Source organism: Hyperolius riggenbachi, chromosome 5 (genome assembly GCF_040937935.1).
Source record: "Hyperolius riggenbachi isolate aHypRig1 chromosome 5, aHypRig1.pri, whole genome shotgun sequence".
NCBI lineage: Eukaryota > Metazoa > Chordata > Amphibia > Anura > Hyperoliidae > Hyperolius > Hyperolius riggenbachi.
Genome location: NC_090650.1, coordinates 148,123,425 through 148,143,067, shown reverse-complemented (window position 1 = coordinate 148,143,067; position 19,643 = coordinate 148,123,425). Strand labels below are relative to the sequence as shown.

Below are 19,643 nucleotides of genomic sequence, written 5' to 3'. Positions count from 1 at the left end.
GCTTTCCAATCAAAAGGAAATTAAGGAATCACACCTACAGCTCCATCAAAGGAACCAAGAGAGGATCTGAGTCCAAGTTCATTTTAGAGTCCCTAAATAACATCCACAGCAAGTACAGTGTCACAAGTTATACATATGCTTATTTGTAATGAGAAAAACCCCATATCAATGGTCAATTAAGACAAGGGTGATACATGCAATCTAGAAAAGAACACTATAAGAAAGCTGAGAAATCAAATTCTTTGTTTAAACCACCAGGGGATCTGCAACCCAGATTAAAGATCCATTTAGTTTCCATACGTAGTAGTGTATTGATACTATCTCTTCCCCTTACTGACTGTTTTACTTTGGCTATGCCCATTACTCTAAGATCTCTATATGAGCCATGATGATGTGATAGGAAATGAGCAGCTACTGAGGTCAATTTTTTTGTTCTCAGTAAGGTCCCTTTCAGCTAACCTTCTATTTGACATATGCTATTGTATACGAGTTTTTAATGCATTTTTGGTTTGTCCAACATATAATATAGGGCAGCTACATTTTAGAGCATAAACCACTCCTCTTGTTCTACCGTTTATATATTCATTAATTTTGTATTCTTTAGTCCATAATACTATATTGCGATAGGGACACACATTGCAGTTTCCACAAGGGTGACTACCTTTTAGGGCTCCATTATTACATCTGCAGCCAGATCTCCTAAGATGGCTTGGTCAGTTTATCCCTAAAACTGGATTTTCACCATAAAAATAAAATTTCAATAGCAACTGGTCTAAGTGTATTAAGTGAGAAAGATGCTAATCCTGCATTCAAAACTTTTTCTGCTGTTATGATTTGGAGTTATCACATACTTAAGGAGCACTGGCCCTTTAGTAGTCCGTTGCAGACAGTTGCATGCTGGGGGTTCTTTTTATCTATAATATATTCCTCCTCTTCCATTTATTTCCCTGCCTAGCTACTTATCTGAAACGCGATCCCCTGCTCACTTGTGTTTACAAGCAAGGCTGAGGTGACTCAGCGATATGGAGGAGAAAAGCAAAAAAAGTAAAGGGCAGAAATGACATCAGGATTTAAATGGGTTTATCGCGACACTGCGCTCACAGCTCCAGTATATATCTTTACTCCAGGTTTGTCACTCAAAAAAAGAGGAAACACAAAAACATAGCATAATACTGTTTGGACGAGTATTCCCTTCCCAAAACACCAGGTGCTCCCAATGAAAAATAGCCTTGTGTATCTCCACACACATGCAGGGTCTCACAGGTCCTCACCATATAACGTGGCTGCCAAACCACAGACAGCTTCATGCGCCTTATACTACCACCAGGTGTCAGGTGCTCTTCCCCAGCTATCCCACACACCAGTACACGTGGACTCTCACCTATTTAAATTGCCATCCACATTATAAGACAGCAACAAGCGCTTGTTTTATGTCCCATCGGCAGCCTCCTTCCAGCAGATAGATCCACATCAGAGCAGGTTATTCATACCACCTATCAAACTGAAGGGCCTCTCATAGCGTAAAAACGTACTTTTATTTAAAAGATTAAAAAGTAGTGCACTCACATGATCCAAAGTTATACACGCATAGTATAAAACAATGTCCTCCACGCCAGTACTCTCCACACCCGTAGCTCCGCCCTACGCGTTTCGTGCATGCGCACTCATCAGGGGCTGGAGGTGTGTAACGGACTGGCGTCTTAAATCCTATTCCTATCGATGTTATTATCCAATACGCATGCCAGCCCATCCTAAAGATGGCCGCTACGCAACTTCCGCCCTCATCTCCTATATATGTAATGGCAGGGACCTGAGCCTATCGCTATACGCCATGTCAGACAGGGCGGGGCCTGTAGCCGCCCATTGGCGTGGAGGACATTGTTGCTGTCTTATAATGTGGATGGCAATTTAAATAGGTGAGAGCCCACGTGTACTGGTGTGTGGGATAGCTGGGGAGCAGGAAGAGCACCTGACACCTGGTGGTAGTATAAGGCGCATGAAGCTGTCTGTGGTTTGGCAGCCACGTTATATGGTGAGGACCTGTGAGACCCTGCATGTGTGTGGAGATACACAAGGCTATTTTTCATTGGGAGCACCTGGTGTTTTGGGAAGGGAATACTCGTCCAAACAGTATTATGCTATGTTTTTGTGTTTCCTCTTTTTTTGAGTGACAAACCTGGAGTAAAGATATATACTGGAGCTGTGAGCGCAGTGTCACGATAAACCCATTGAAATACATCTTATGCTTGATGACTGATGCTGCGATCCAGAGGACTTATTGTTGGTTAAGTAAAAGACTTTCATAGATAATATCCATTGGGACAGTGATCTAGTGAGCGCACAAATACATTGTTTTTTGTAAATTTCCTGTATTAAGCATAATTGTAAAGTGCAGCACACACGATGGAATTATTGAATGTGTTTGATAGGGGGCAAGTTGATTTAGACACAATATTCACTAAAGAAGAAAACCCCCAGAACGGGAATGTTGAAAATTGTTTTAGGAATATGCACTCCTTGATGCAAAAAGAGATCAATACTTGGTGGGATATAGCCAGTTTGAAGAAATCAATCAAGGAGGGAGTAATTCCTAAACGTTTTCAATGGGATTTGATGGTATATGATGGGGAGGAGGGGGAAGATAATGATAGAGAATTGGGCGAATTCCTGAATGAGTGTGGTGTAAATTTGCTAAAAATTCTCCTGAAACGGAAAAATGGGAGAGCAGATAGGATTAAGAATGAGATTGAAGAGCAGAAGAAAAAACTGGAGGTTTTTAAAGAAACGAGTGATTTTAGACAACGTACTGAAGTTATGGTAAAGAATTTAATTAAAGCTGATAAAGAAGTGGGTGAGGTGAAAGTATGCCGGTTTCAACGGGACTGGCAGGAATATAGGAATAAACAGGCCTACAGGTGGCAAATAGAACAGATTAAACGTAAAGAGAAATTAGAGAGGGATGCTGCTAATCTCAATGAAGCAAGAATGACACAACAAGGTGAGTATTACCCACGAAAGGGTTCAGGGTATGTGGGTGGTGAGATGGGCCCCCAACAGGGTTATCATCAATCCCCTGTTAATAGATGGGAAGCAAATAGCCCCGGACCACAGAGAGTTGATACAAATAGGCGAAGAGTGGGTGGGGGATATCGGGGAGAGGAGAGATACTATGAAGGTGACACCCAGAGGGGATATTACAGTCAGCAAAAAACTCCGGGATATAGACCTTGTGGGGTGGGCCCGAGACCAAGGAAGGAGTGGAGACCACCAAACAGACAGCCTGAGCCACTAGGCTATGTAACTACCCAGAATCGGTTTGACCCCCTTAATGATGTTGGTGATGATTTTTTTGGGAAGATATGGGACGATATGAGGAGAAGGAGAGAGGGGGAGGGAGGGGTGGATTCGGGGGGGTTGGGAAGAAAGAGAGGATTAGAAGAGGGTGCAGAGGGGGGGGGGAGAAAAAAGGAGGTAAAGGGGAAGGGAATCTTTAACATCAGCCAGATCCAGCTCAAACCTGAGGAAGTGGCCATCTTGGACAAGGGTTTAAAATATGCTCCGAAACAGGGGCTTGATAAGTTTGGTACGTATATTAACATTCAGAAATATGTTAGAAAACTTAATATAAAGAAGTATTTTTTGGGAAAGGAAGGCTCGGACAGTAGGACGAAAATGGTGCCAGAGTATGTGCATACCGGCCTTAGGAATAAGTCCCTATTCAGCCCTAATGTTAATAATATAGGCCACACGGTGGAAACGTTTAAGAGACTTGTGGTAGCTGACTTAGAGGATTTGAGTGAACAGAGGAAGGATGGAGAATTGATAACAGCACTTAAATTGGCAGAAAGGAAGGACCTTTTGATCAGACCTGCAGACAAGGGAGGGGGGGTGGTTGTGATGAGGAAGGACCAATATGTTGAGGAATTGGACAGAATAGTGGGGGATAGCCTCACATATGAGAAATTAAGGGGGGATCCGACCAGCCAGTACAAGGGAAAGCTAAGGGACATTTTAAGAAAAGGCTTGGAACAAGGGATAATTGATGATGCGGAATTTAGATATCTCCTGATAGATGTGCCCCGGGTGCCTGTAATATATCAGAACCCTAAGATTCACAAGGACCTTACTAAGCCCCCAGGACGACCCATTATTAGTGGGATCCAGTCCATAAATCAGAGGGTGGGGGAGTACATTGACAGATTCCTGCAGCCTGTAGTGAGTGGACTCCCGTATTTGATTAACCTCCTTGGCGGTAACCCCGTGTGTGACACGGGGTAAGCCGCCGGAGGGTGCCGCTCAGGCCCTGCTGGGCCGATTTACTTCATTTTTTTTTTGCTGGACGCAGCTAGCACTTTGCTAGCTGCGCCAGCACCCCGATCGCCGCCGCCGCGCGCCCGATCGCCGCTATCCGGTGCGGCGCGCGGCCCCCCCCCCCCAGACCCCGAGCGCTGCCTGGCCAATCAGTGCCAGGCAGCGCCGAGGGGTGGATCGGGTCTCCCAATGACGTCCCGACGTCGCTGACGTCATTCCGCCCCGTCGCCATGGCGACGGGGGAAGCCCTCCAGGAAATCCCGTTCTTTGAACGGGATTTCCTGATCGCCTATCGCCGGAGGCGATCGGCGGGGCTGGGGGGATGCCGCTGAGCAGCGGCTATCATGTAGCGAGCCCTCGGCTCGCTACATGATTTAAAAAAAAAATAATTAAAAAAAAACTGCTGCGCTGCCCCCTGGCGGTATTTTTCATACCGCCAAGGGGGTTAAAGATACAAAACAGATGATCCAGGAGGTGGAGAAGATTGTACTGGAGGAAGGTGACATTTTGGTGACAGCCGATGTGGCATCACTATATACTATAATACCACACGATCAGGGAATGTGTGCAGTGGAAAGTAGTCTAGTAAGGGAGGGTGCACTGAAGGGGGAGCAAATTCTGTTTATTTTGGAGCTATTGGATTTTGTATTACGTCATAATTATTTTTGGTACGCTGGAAATTTTTTTCGACAGATTACGGGATGTGCCATGGGGGCGAAGTTCGCTCCCAGTCTGGCGAATATTTTTATGGATGATTGGGAGAGGAGTGTTCTGTATGATGCTAGGAGTAATCGGGTGAAACACTGGTTTCGTTATATTGACGACCTGTGTATTATCTGGAGGGGAGGCCAAAGTGAGCTGATAGAGTACATACAGTGGCTCAACCTTAATGAGAAAGGGATTAAACTTACGGCGGAATCCGATCCGAACAGAATTTGCTTCCTGGATTTGGACCTATATAGGAAGGGGGACAAACTACAGATGAGGACTCATTTTAAGAAAACAGACAGGAATGGGTATATCCCATACTCGAGTTGCCATCATAAAAAATGGCTGACAAATATACCTAAGGGGCAGATGTACAGGATTCGACGGAACTGCACGGAGGTGACTGATTTTAGGGATCAGACAGATATGCTAATTGAGAGGTTTGTAGAGAAGGGTTATGACAGGGAAACACTAGTGGAGATACGGGCTGCTACTGAGAGGCAAGATAGGGGACGTATGGTCACAAAGGGAGGTGAAGGGAGACAGAAAGATAATACATATGATTATGCGGTAATGTTGGATTATAACTGCAGGTACAATGAGGTTGAAAGAGTTTTTAAAAAACATTGGAATGTGCTTAAAGCAGATAGGATTTTGGGAAAAGAGATACCGGCACAACCACGATTTATATATAGGAGGGCCAAGAATCTACAGCAGATTTTGGTTCCAAGTTTCATCGATGGGCCAAAGATTAGCAGGGGAGACCTGGTGGGAAACAAAGGTTTTTTTCCATGCCAGGATTGTGTTGGGTGTAGGGAGGCACGGTCTGAGAGGGGTGGAGCTTTTGTGGGAAAGGTTAATAATAAAAGGTACCAGATCAGAGACTGCATAACCTGCAATACTAGCCATGTTGTATATATGTGCTGGTGCCCATGTGGGTACCAGTACATTGGTAGAACCACTAGGCGGCTCAAAGAACGAATTGGAGAGCATGTACGTAATATTAAAAAAGGTAACATTGGACACAACTTGTCAAAACATTTTTCTGAGAAACATGGATGTGACCCTAGAGGGATGAGTTTCTGTGGGATTGATAGACTGCGGGCTCAGTGGCGTGGGTGCAATAGGGTGAGGGAGCTGTCCAAGATGGAATCACGCTGGATATATGAATTGAAGTCCTTGCAGCCTGGGGGGCTCAATGTCGAGTTCGACTTGAACTGTTTTATTTCTGATGACTAGGGGTGGGATGGGTGCATGCCCCTGTTTGGGACATGCATGCATCCCGCCATGGGTAGTTGGGTTTGATAGGTATGGTTTTCTTGATGGTATTTGGGCTGGCTTGTGTTCCTGGGGGGTTGTGTATTAGTGGTGGGTTGTGTCTCGGGGGCAGGGTGGGTCTGTGTGGGTGTGGTGCACAATTATTGTGCTCCGCACGTGCACGGATAGGCTCCATGGGGTGGCCTATTGTCGTTTATTTGAATTTAATGTCGGTATGGTGCTAATAATGTGGGGAGATGATATGATATGCCACCTAATTGTCAATCTGTATCTTCTGTCATAAGTTTCCATTTTGTAAAACATTATGTATATTATCATAATTGTGGATTAATGTTGACATACCATCATAATGTAATTGAACTTATCGGGGGTTTGAGGAGTGGTTTAAATATTAGTCGAATGAGGTTTGAGATAGCAGCAAGGGAAGAGTTCCAGTGAATTAGGTTCTAGCCACGTAAATTTGCTGACCAATCAAATGTGTAGGTTTGCTGGTGGGCGGATAGTGTATAGGCCATGAGATGATGCTGGAGGGCGGGGTTCCGTCTCTACAATGACGGAATCCGCCGTCTGAATGACGGATCCTGCACTAGTATGAGTGTGCGGTGGGTTGGCCGCAATGGGCAGCTACAGGCCCGCCCTGTCTGACATGGCGTATAGCGATAGGCTCAGGTCCCTGGCATTACATATATAGGAGATGAGGGCGGAAGTTGCGTAGCGGCCATCTTTAGGATGGGCTGGCATGCGTATTGGATAATAACATCGATAGGAATAGGATTTAAGACGCCAGTCCGTTACACACCTCCAGCCCCTGATGAGTGCGCATGCACGAAACGCGTAGAGCGGAGCTACGGGTGTGGAGAGTACTGGCGTGGAGGACATTGTTTTATACTATGCGTGTATAACTTTGGATCATGTGAGTGCACTACTTTTTAATCTTTTAAATAAAAGTACGTTTTTACGCTATGAGAGGCCCTTCAGTTTGATAGGTGGTATGAATAACCTGCTCTGATGTGGATCTATCTGCTGGAAGGAGGCTGCCGATGTGACATAAAACAAGCGCTTGTTGCTGTCTTATAATGTGGATGGCAATTTAAATAGGTGAGAGTCCACGTGTACTGGTGTGTGGGATAGCTGGGGAGCAGGAAGAGCACCTGACACCTGGTGGTAGTATAAGGCGCATGAAGCTGTCTGTGGTTTGGCAGCCACGTTATATGGTGAGGACCTGTGAGACCCTGCATGTGTGTGGAGATACACAAGGCTATTTTTCATTGGGAGCACCTGGTGTTTTGGGAAGGGAATACTCGTCCAAACAGTATTATGCTATGTTTTTGTGTTTCCTCTTTTTTTGAGTGACAAACCTGGAGTAAAGATATATACTGGAGCTGTGAGCGCAGTGTCGCGATAAACCCATTGAAATACATCTTATGCTTGATGACTGATGCTGCGATCCAGAGGACTTATTGTTGGTTAAGTAAAAGACTTTCATAGATAATATCCATTGGGACAGTGATCTAGTGAGCGCACAAATACATTGTTTTTTGTAGACATCAGGATTTAGCCTAAACTGTAGGCAAAAGACATGGTTCCCACCAGAAACAGAATTCATTTCACTTACTATATAACATTCACTGAAATCAAATCGTGGACAGTACAATACATGTGTTATGTAAGTAGATCAAGTATTTATCTACTTGTATATGTGTGTTTTTTTTTCCCTGGCATGGTATGGCTAATCCAAAGTGAACCTCCGGACTAAAAATCTACTCGGCAGAACTGAAAAGGCTTGGTGTTTCTTTAACAGTTTCACAGCATCAGAACTTTGTTTTTCTTACCAAAGCATCATTTTAGCTGCATTTTTAGCTAAAACTGCCCGGGCTTTTTTTCCCCTGATGCTGTGAAAAGCATAATGGGATTTCCTATTATGTTGTTCACGTTGCCTAGCAACTGGGAGGGGTGATCAGCACACAGGACAGTTGGAACTGTGTCTCATGCTCCCTTGTCACCTCCTTTCAACCAAAAAGGTGGCTGCCCTCATGAAATCAAACATTTTTCTGTTCTTTTAAAACAGGGTGGGTAAGAGATTATATTACCTATCTATTTTAATTAACATACCAAATGTAACTTAATGACAGTATGTTTGTTCAGGCTGAAGTTCCTTTTTAAGATTTGGCTGTAAGGGAAGCATACGGTGTTACAAATTTGGCAATAGTAGGATCAGAGTGTAGTATAGACCAGTTTTTTTGTACAATATTCTTGATTTCTGGGCATCATTTAAGAAAATAATAGTAATATTCCCTCTTTATTGAAAAGGTTCATACCCTTGGGTAATTGTTTGTTTTTTTGTTTTGTATTTTTTTTTATTATTTGGGTATTTTTTGGAGTGTGGGGGGTAAACAATACATTTTAAATGTAATAAATTGTATTTATTTAAAAAAAAAATGTATGCAGATGTAGTTTTACTATATGGACGCAAGATGGCCACAGTCCCAAAATTTTTTTTAGTCCTGTAAGCGAGCTTTCTGGCTTACAGGAAGTGAAGGGAGGACAGGAAACTTTTCCAAAAGAAGCCATCGGTCTTTCAGAATTATGTGATAATCCGCTTTATTTTTACAAAGTTGGAATTACACTTTACAGCCTGGGTGCCTACACTTTTTTGGCTCATGAGCTAATTTAACCACTTAACCTTCTTGCCGGTTATCCCGAACTCAGCTCGGGGTAACCTGCGTAGGAGGATTTCTCAGGCCCCGCTGGGCCGATTTTCAAATTTTTTTTTTAACTGCACGCAGCTAGCACTTTGCTAGCTGCGTGCAGTTTCCGATCGCCGCCGATTCGCCGCTACCCGCCGCGCTGGCCCCCCCCTCCAGACCCCTTGCGCAGCCTGACCAATCAGTGCCGGGCAGCGCTGAGGGGTGGATCGGGATTCCCTATGACGTCCCGACGTCCATGACGACCGGGGAAGCCCAGCAGGAAATCCCGTTCTGAGTGGATAGGGGGATGCTGCTTGTCAGCGGCTATCATGTAGCGAGCCCTGGGCTCGCTACATGATTTAAAAAAAAAAAACAATTTAAAAAGTGCTGCGCTGCCCCCTTGCCGCCAGAATTGTAACGGCAAGGGGGTTAAGCCAATCTGGCCGGATATATTTGTCCAAAAATCGCCACTCAAAGGCAATCTGGACGAATATATCCGTCCAGCAGTGTTGCTGCCCTTGTGCAGGTGGCTAGTTCCAAGTGGCTATTACAGGGGATTGATTGCAGAAGAGGAACTAGTGTGCCCCAGAGGCAAAGGATTCCCTGTAAATGAATTAAATGCCTCCAATGAGGAGGTATTTGATTCATGAACCCAAATGTTAAAAAAAAATCTCTGCACTCCCTGGTATCTTCCAGGAGAGTGCTTAGCGCCACCTAGTGGCCAAAAAGTAAAACTAAAGTAGAAATGGGAAAAAAAATAAACACTAAATAAAAACTGATTGACTCCCCATTTTATTTAGAAGTAAAGGTATATAGTAGTATACCTTCACAAAATACATATTAAAAAAGTTTAGTCCCTAAGGTAACAATTTATGTATTTTTTTTTTAACTGTAATTGTTTTTTTAAACGTGTTTTTATTTTTTATTGTTTTAGTTAATGGGCAGGCCATTAACTAAAACAATAAAAAATAAAAACACATTTAAAAAAAATTACAGTTTTAAAAAAAATACATAAATCGTTACCTTAGGGACTAAACTTTTTTAATATGTATTTTGGGCAGGCCATTAACTAAAACAATAAAAAATAAAAACACGTTTAAAAAAAATGACAGTTTAAAAAAAAAAATACATAAATCGTTACCTTAGGGACTAAACTTTTTTAATATGTATTTTGTGAAGGTATACTACTATATACCTTTATTTCTAAATAAAATATTTGCGCCATACATTGTACTAGGGAAATATTTTGAACGTTTCAATAACTGGGACAAATGGGCAAATAAAATGTGTGGATTTTATCCACAGCAGAACGTTTTATTTTAAAACTAAAATGGCCGAAAACTGAGAAATAATGATTTTTTTCCCCCTTATTCCTGTTAAAATGCATTTGGAATAAAAGAATTCTTAGCAAAATGTACCACCCAAAGCCTAAAAAAAATCCAAGATATAGATCATATAGGTGTGAGAAGTAGTGATAAAATTATTGGCGAATGAATGGAAGGAGTGCTGACAGGGAAAATTGCCTTCGCCCTGAAGGTGAAAACACCTGCGGGCTGAAGTGGTTAAAATTTGCTGAGGCCAGGAGATCTACCAGCGTTTCAAATGCTAAGCTTACCCCCCCCCCCCCCCCCCCCTGGAAAGGTAGTTAGGTATAGGTGCCTTCAGTATAGGTTAGCTAGGTATGTGTGCTTTAGTATGGTAGTTAGGTATATTTGCTTTAGTATGGTAGTTAGATAGATATAGGTGCCTTTAGTATAGGTAGCTAGGAGCCCAGGCAGGCCCACTTTATCACTTACCTCCCTCCAGCTCCAGTGGTGGTGTCTGCGGCTCTTCACTCCCTCGCTGCCTGCAGGGCAGATGTACAATCGGGCGGCTGAGGGAGTGCTTCGGCGGGCAGCGTGAGTGCAGACGAAAGTGTTGCTTCCAGCGCCGCCCCCAGCCATGACACTGCGTCATGGCAGAGCTGCCCCTGCCTGGCCTCTCATCTGTGCCTCTCTCCTCCCCAATTGGCCGCGTTCTACAGCTGTCGGCCGCAAAGTTTAATGGGATGCGGCCATGAGGCCGAGATCTACTGAGCAGGCGGTCGTGATCTACCGGTAGTTCGCGATTGGCCTATTGGGCAGCCCTGCTTTACAGGAATATGTTCTCTTGAATGCTAATAGAAAGCAGCTGTGCTGTGTAACACATGCTCGTTGAAATAAATTACTAATTTATTCATACCATTGTTGTGGTGGAGGGGGGGCAGAGAGCATCGAGCATGACAGAGCAGTTTCTGAGGAGAACATTTCACTCAGCTGATTTTAATCTGGCTATCTAGATCTCTTGGCAATACTAGATTCTCAGCAGAGACGGCACCAACTGGCCACCTCTGCTGGGAATACTCTAGAGCAGGAGTGTCAAACTCAATCATCGGGCCAAATCTAAAACATAGTCCAAGCTGGGCCAGATTTGTGGCAAGGCCTCATAGGCCACGGCCTAGGGCACCAAGGGGGAAAGGGCGACAGGCACTCAAGCAATTAATAGGTGTCCAGCCATAGCACACTAACATCGCTGGTCCACAGTCGCCCTGATTTGTTTGCGTACATTGCAGGCAGCTACGGACTAAGCGTAGGCACGCATTGCAGAGTAATGAGCAGCAGTGACACTCACCTCTCTGCCAGGATCCAGCGCGGAAAATCTTATCCTCCCTGCTCTGTCATCCATTGTGAGCCTCTCTCCAGCCAGCGATTCCTCTCATGTGACTTGCCGGTAAAGTGCTGGTGAGTCACACTTGAGAGACACCGGCTGGAGAGAGGCGCACAGCAGCTGAGCTAACAGAGCGGGGAGGATGAAGTTTCTGCCCTGGAGCCCGGCAGAGAGGTGAGTGTCTCCGCTAAGACTACAAGCAGCCAGTGCAGGGACTCGAGGACCACATACACAGAGGCAAACGCACAGGATACTTCAAGACGGACTTCCAGCAACAGCTACTGTGCAGTGCAGAGCAGGTAATCCTGCTATGGAGATACTGACTGTTTACACATATTTTACTAACGGGCTGATGAGATTGCAGCATTCGGTTCAGCTTTTAACTACTGAGTGTGAGCTACTTTTTTGTTAATTGCATTTTTCTTTGGCAATGGGAATTGTTATTTGCTAAAGAAGCTTGTGTAAACACAAGAACTATGAAGACGGCAATCTCAGCAGCAGATTACTTTCGTCACAAAGTGACTGTTATCATCTATTCTTTAGGACAGTTGTTGTCTGTTATGGTGCGTTCACACACACTACATCCGGCAACGACGGTTCCGTCAGACCCTCCCGCTGGGCGGACGTTCAGCCGACAGTAGTGCGTGTGTACGCACTGTTGGCAGACTGATAAAGGCTGATAAGGCTGTTTCTGAACGATCCACTCAGCCTTATCAGTCCGCCGACAGCACGTACACACGCACTACTGTCGGCTGAATGTCCGCCGGGCGGGAGGGTCTGACGGACCCGTCGTTGCGGGGTGTAGTGTGTGTGTACACACCTTAAGGACACCTAGTTAGTGCAATTTGCATTCCAATAGAGTCAACTTTCCACTTTGAGAAAAACAATTTTCCAGGCTGCACGTTTGAATACATTTCAGATTGTTTAGGATCAAGAGTTTAAGGGAAAGTGATACTGTTTTCATTTACAGGCTTGGGGACCATCCCAGAGTCTCCTGCGGCTTTTGCTGCAATGCGGTTAAAATATTGTACATACACTGGAAGGGGAGTGGGAGAATGGCACCTGTCTACCTATACAGTATGTAGTCCTCAGGCTAAACTCACTAAGGGTTCATTCACACTTGAGCGGGAATCACGCAATTCCCGCTTACTGCAAATCACTAGTGGTTTTGTAAACTGCGTAGCTAATGTTTCCCTATGGCAGTGTTCTCACGCGGGCATTTTGTCATTAGCGATAATCGCAATTGTGTTACATGAATCGTTTTGGTGGAGATTCTTGAGCGATCAGAATTAGCATGTAGAGAACCGCTAATTGCGCTCGCTCCCAAAACGCTACAGTGTCCAATGATTTTTCCATATTAATCACAGAAAAATCACTCCCGCAAAACGCTAGCGGTAATCGCTAGCGTTTTGCGATTTTTTTTTTTTTTTTTTTTTTTTTTTAGGTGTGAACGGGGCCTACCACAGCAACTGCTCAATGACTGCGTCCGAGTGGCTGCAGCTCAAGCGCTTTGAGGCCACCAGGAGAGAAGCATATGTTATGTTATTTGTCTTATCTACTAAAGGGGTAGGAGGGTGGAGACCAGTATCTGGCTGCCTATATTAATGCATGAGTGGGGGTCTGGGGTGCTGGTCGAGATCTTGTTTGTCAGGGATGGCTGGTGACAGTTGGCCTAGGGCGGTAAAGAGTACAAATCCAGCCCGGAGACCAAGCCATGGGCCAAATTGTTTATTAAGATTAAAATGTATTGAATAGTCTCAAATACAGTTGCATAACTACAGTGACATTGGGAGGGCCAGGATCCCGGCTTCTCCCACTTCTTCAGAGTACACAATGGAACAGTTTATTTTTCTGCTCAGTCCTGCTTCAGGTCTACCCTAATCTTCCTGACAGCCACGAGCTCTATGCTGCATACTCCTGGCTCTGAGTGCATGCCACATGATCAGGAGAAGGAGGTACAGAAGCATGAAAGCACGCCATATGGAAATGAGGCCTTATGGCTCATACACACGGGTTACAACTGTCGTTGCAACCATGTGGCACGCGCATGTTGCGGCGACAGGTCCCCCGTGTGTATAACGCGCGCGCCACGAACCGTCGCTAGTGAGAGCTGTGGCAACAGCTGTCGCCGCAACTGTCGCTAGTCCGCCACGCGTACTGCGTGTGTATGCGGACTAGCGACAGCAACCCATAGACCATGGACGGAGCTTCCGGCGGGGGGGGAGGAACCTTCGGCGACAGCTTCCGCCGCATCTCTGTCCCTCTCTGTGCCGTGTTTACGGCTGCTGCACAGAGGGACCTGGTGACGAGCTGTCGCGCACACGTCCCCGGTGTGCTAGCGACAAGCTACAGCGGTACCCCGTGTGTACCCACCATTAAGCTGTTTTTTTTTTTTTTTTTTTTTTTTTTTTTACACAAAGACAGCATTACTTTAATGTAATTGCAAAGAAATTAAGTGTATGGGCAACAAAGTGCAGTGGTACAAGTTCTTATATGTTATGTCAGATTTAATTTTTAATTACTTCTCTTCTCCTAAAGGCGTTTCCTCGAAGCTGGCAAACATGTCCTTGTGGAGTATCCAGTGGCTCTCTCTGCTCAGGCTGCAAATGAATTAAATCAACTAGCAGAACAAAAGGGTGCGTGCACACCATATTTAGTTTTTAAATGAAACACAAGGTGAAAAGAAACTGATGAGTTAAACAATTGTGTCTATCCTCCTACTCGTAAAAATGACTTTTGTTTTTAGAATCCCCATTTTTATTTCCTTTTTAAATAAGTAGGTTTAATGTTGTATTGTCTCATATATACGATCCAGTATTTCACACAATCAGAAACTGTACTCCGAAAGCAAGAGCTTTATGGCTGGCATTTGTTATCAGTGAGGAACGTTATAGTCAACTAGGTCCTTATTGGAGTTAACACTTTCACACAGAAAAAGAAGAAAAGGAATACAGCATAGTTATTTGTACTCTTGGCACTGTACATACACATGTCTATCTCATCATATCACACGTCACCTCAGGTACACTTTAAATATAAAATTATGCTTTGGAGAAATTTGTCTGTCAAGACAAAATGAATTCGATAAGATACTCAGTGATTCCCTGTAGTGTTATGTTAATGTCTCCTGTCTTTTGTTTTTTTGTGACAGGTAAAGTCCTGCATGTGGAGCATATTGAGCTTATTACTGAGGACTACAAAACCCTGAAAAAAGCTGTAGATGGGAAGGAGCTGGTGGAAGGAGTCCTCAATTTCACCGGTGAGCCTGTTCAGCTTTAGTATCTCAGTAGATAAAACTACTAAAAGCGGACCTTAACTCAGTACTTACCCTCTGTGCTAAAAGATAAGCAAGAAAAAAATCAATTCAGTTCTCCCTCAGCCCTCCGGTTGGCGCTGTAACCTTATAGTGAGATTGCCTGCTGTCATCATGATGACAGTCAGCGATCTCACTAGGGGGATGCAGAGCCTCCGTGGACAGGATGCGGAATGCCCACCAGCGTCTGGATCGCCCGGGAGGTGATTGAAATCGCCCGCTGCAAGCATTGCTCTGCATGGACCTCTCGGCCGGCTACCACGGGTGTAGCTCGGGGTTACTGCTCTGAGCTGGTTAAAGAAAAACCTTTTTGTTACAGCTTATAGAGATCCTGCAGAGTGTTTACTTGTTGGGTGCACAGAAACGGTTAACCGCCGATGTTTACATATTAACACAGAACTTGAGTGGCAGACAAATTACACTTGCTGACTCGATTGGACATGCTGAAAAATCTCGGGCAAACATGCTTGATCGGGTGCACAGTGGTTATAGCATGTGATAATCGCAAACTACGAACCCCATTGGAAACTCCCTGGCCTCTGTCCCCTTATGTTTTATGTCCCCTCGCCCGGGGCCAATGCAGTTATACTTTACCTATTCGCCGTCCACGCTGAGTGTCCGTACTCTATTTCTGCATTCGGGCCCTACGTGGCTACCGTCATATAGACATGGGGCGCGTGGGTGAAGTCACACGTGCTAAAACGCTGGGGCGCAAATGTGGAAGTGCAATGAGGATCCTCAGCGGAGAAGGTTGACAGGTAAAGTATAACTATGGGCACACACACACACACACACACACACACACACACACACACACACACACACACACACACACACACACACACACACACACACACACACACACACACACACACACACACACACACACCCCAGTGGCTAACTATTAACATTATTAACTTTTATCTAAAGCGGAACATTATTTGCCCCTTTATTTTTAGAAATACTAAAATAATCAGACCATCAGTATAGGTAGCCAGAGAGGTCCCCTAAGTATAGGTAGGCACAGATTGCCCCCCCAATTATTTACACCGCTCCCCCAGTATAGATAGCCAGAAAGTGCCCTCCACCCCAGCATAGGTAGCCATAGAGCCCCCCCCCCCATAGGTTGCCCAAGAGTGCTCCCCCTCCCCAGTATAGGTAGTCAGAGATGAGATTGCCTTCCCCTCTTCCTTCCTTTAGTATAGGTAGCTGGACAGGGCACTCCAGTTCCCTATGCAGAGCTTGCAGCAGAGAGGTATACATTTCACCTCTCTTGGGTCTGGCAGACACACGCAGCCCATCTTTATCATATCCTCCTAGACGTGCCGTCTCTATGGTGAGAGCACCATCTGTTGCCTTGTGTCAGATGTTGCTCTTGTCATAGGGATGGAGTGCCTTGGAGGACAGGATGGATACGGGCTGCATGTGACTAGCTCCTGGGGAGTGAGTTGTATACCGCTCCACTGCACATTCTCAGCCCGCCGGTATCTTAGAGTGTGGCTTTCGGGCTACCCTCTTTGTCACTTGTAAGTAACCTCAAGCCACACTTGGGAATGCTGCCCGTTTTAAAGTTAAAGATTTAACCTTTCTGTCAATATCAAAAGGTGTACTCAAGCCTTTTGTGGTGGAAGTTAGTTATGTACTGGTAATTCATTATTCCTCATTGATAAAGAATGAACCCATTAAGTGACGTGGTAGATTAGTGTATGCTGTAAAAGGGTGCCACTGAAATTTGGGCTTTGGGAGAAGCCACTAGTATAATATCTGTAAAATAACAGAGATTCTACTATTGTGCACTGGCTAATACTGATAATGAATATCTGTAAATTACAGATATTCACGATCACTTTATCTAACCCTCTATCTAACCCTACCGCTAACCTTCTCACCAACCCCAACCCACGCCAATATCTGCACCACAAAGGCTAAGATGTCCCTCTGCCAATATCTGTGCTGCTAAATTTTGATTAGAAGCTGTGCCTCCAGCAAGCAAATTAAACGCTGTGCGCTGTTATAGCTGTATTTAATATTATATAAAACAATCATGGGAAACATGGCACAGGAGGAAAAGGCAAGCTTTTTCGATTGCACAAGATCGTTTGCTATCCACAAAACTGCCAGGGCAACATATTTATCATTAAATCTTCCTTTTTTGTTTCCTTCAATGCTATTTGATTTTTATCCCAAACCTAGTTGCTGATTGGCCATTGGTGTCAAAACAGGAAATTTCAGGGCAAGGAACTGTCACCTTGCAAATTGTTTTAACCACTTGCCGACCGTCCACTGCACATTGGCGGAGGCAAAGTGGCAGCCCCAGGACCACGTAACGCAGATTGGAGTCGGGTCCTGGGACACTGTGTTGCCGGGGATCACGCGCTGGGATGCGCGCACATCCGCCGGCAATAGACTCTGCCCACCCACGCCGACAACCCGTCGGCCGTTTGGAAGCGCCGGCGGGTTGTTAACCCCATGATCGCCGCCATACATGCGTATAATACGCTTTGTAATGTATACAAAGCGTATTATACAGGCTGCCTCCTGCCCTGGTGGTCCCAGTGTCCGAGGGACCACCAGGGCAGGCTGCAGCCACCCTAGTCTGCACCCAAACACACTGATCTCCCCCCCCCGCCCCCTAATCGCCTACAGCACCCCTCAGACCCGCCCTGCCCACCCCCAGACCACTGTTTGCACCCAATCACCCCCCTAATCGCCCATCAATCACTCCCTGTCACTATCTGTCAACGCTATTTTTTTTTTAGTCCCTAAACTGCCCCCTGGGGACTCCTGATAACCCCCCCCCCACCCCTCAGATTCTCCCCAGACCCCCCCCCCCCCCCCCCCGCGTACTGTATGCATCTATCCCCCCTGATCACCTGTCAATCACCCCCTGCCACTGCCACCCATCAATCAGCTCCTAACCTGCCCCTTGCGGGCAATCTGATCACCCACCCACACAATCAGATCGCCTGCAGACCAGCCGTCAGATCACTTCCCAAGTGCATTGTTTACATCTGTTTTCTCCTATAAACACCCACTAATTACCCATCAATCACCCCCTGTCGCCACCTGTCACTGGTGCCCATCAGATTAGACCCCTATCTGCCCCTAGGGCACCCAATCACCCGCCCACACCCTCAGAACGCCCTCAGACCCCAGCCCTGATCACCTCGCCAGTGCATTGCTTGCATCTATTCCCCCCACTAATTACACCTTGAGACACCCATCAATCACCTCCTGTCACCTCCTGTCACCACCTGTCACCCCCTAGCACACCTACCCATCAGATCAGGCCCTAATTTGCCCCGTGTGGGCTCCTGATCACTCGGCCAAACCCTCAGATCCCCCTCAGACCCCCTTCCGATCACCTCCCCAGTGCATTGATTGCATCGATTTTCCCCTCTAACCACCCCCTGAGACACCCATCAATCACCTTCTGTCACCCCCCCCCCCTAGCACTCCTATCCATCAGATCAGGCCCAATACTATAATGTCATGTAAGAGGCCACCCTGCTTATGACCGGTTCCACAAAATTCGCCCCCTCATAGACCACCTGTCATCAAAATTTGCAGATGCTTATACCCCTGAACAGTCATTTTGAGACATTTGGTTTCCAGACTACTCACGGTTTTGGGCCCGTAAAATGCCAGGGCAGTATAGGAACTCCACAAGTGACCCCTTTTTAGAAAAAAGACACCCCAGGGTATTCTGTTAGGTGTATGAAGAGTTCATAGAAGATTTTATTTTTTGTCACAAGTTAGCGGAAATTGATTTTTATTGTTTTTTCACAAAGTTTCATTTTTCACTAACTTGTGACAAAAAATAAAATCTTCTATGAACTCACCATACACCTAACGGAATACCTAAAGATACTCATTGGACTTTGGGCCCGTTAGCGTAGTTAGGGTGCAAAAAAGTGCCACACGTGGTATCGCCTTACTCAGAAGAAGTAGCATAATGTGTTTTGGGGTGTATTTTTACACATACCCATGCTGAGTGTGAGAAATATCTCTGTAAATGGACAATTGTGTGTAAAAAAACAAATCAAAAAATTGTCATTTACAGAGAAATTTCTCCCATGTGTAAAAATACACCCCAAAACACATTATACTACTTCTCCTGAGTACGGCAATACCACATGTGTGGCACTTTTTTGCAGCCTAACTGCGCTAAGGGGCCCAAAGTCCAATGAGCACCTTTAGGCTTTACAGGGGTGCTTACAATTTAGCACCCCACAAAATGCCAGGACAGTGAACACACCCCACAAATGACCCCATTTTGGAAAGTAGACACTTCAAGGTATTCAGAGAGGAGCATAGTGAGTCCGTGGTAGATTTCATTTTTTTTTGGTCGCAAGTTAGAAGAAATGGAAACTTTTTTTTTCTTTTCATTTTTTTTGTCACAAAGTGTCATATGAACTCACCATGCCTCTCAGTGAATACTTTGGGATGTCTTCTTTCCAAAATGGGGTCATTTGGGGGGTATTTATAACATCCTGGAATTTTACCACCGCATGAAATATGACAGGTGGTCAGAAAAGTCAGAGATGCTTCAAAATGGGAAAATTCACTTTTGGCACCATAGGTTGTAAACGCTATAACTTTTACCCAAACCAATAAATATAGGCTGAATGGGTTTTTTTTTTTTTTATCAAAAACATGTT

At 45.2% G+C, this 19,643-nt stretch overlaps 1 protein-coding gene across 5 annotated transcripts in view; it reads left to right on the top strand.

The window, feature by feature from the left end:
* BLVRA (biliverdin reductase A) overlaps positions 1-19,643 on the top strand; it is a 73,581-nt gene that overhangs the window by 39,279 nt on the left and 14,659 nt on the right. For all 5 annotated transcript variants that reach the window (XM_068236354.1, XM_068236356.1, XM_068236353.1 and 2 more), the window contains exons 4-5: positions 14,208-14,305; positions 14,821-14,928. In XM_068236354.1, coding sequence (XP_068092455.1) covers positions 14,208-14,305; positions 14,821-14,928 — 206 coding nt within the window. The remainder of the gene's footprint in view (positions 1-14,207; positions 14,306-14,820; positions 14,929-19,643) is intronic.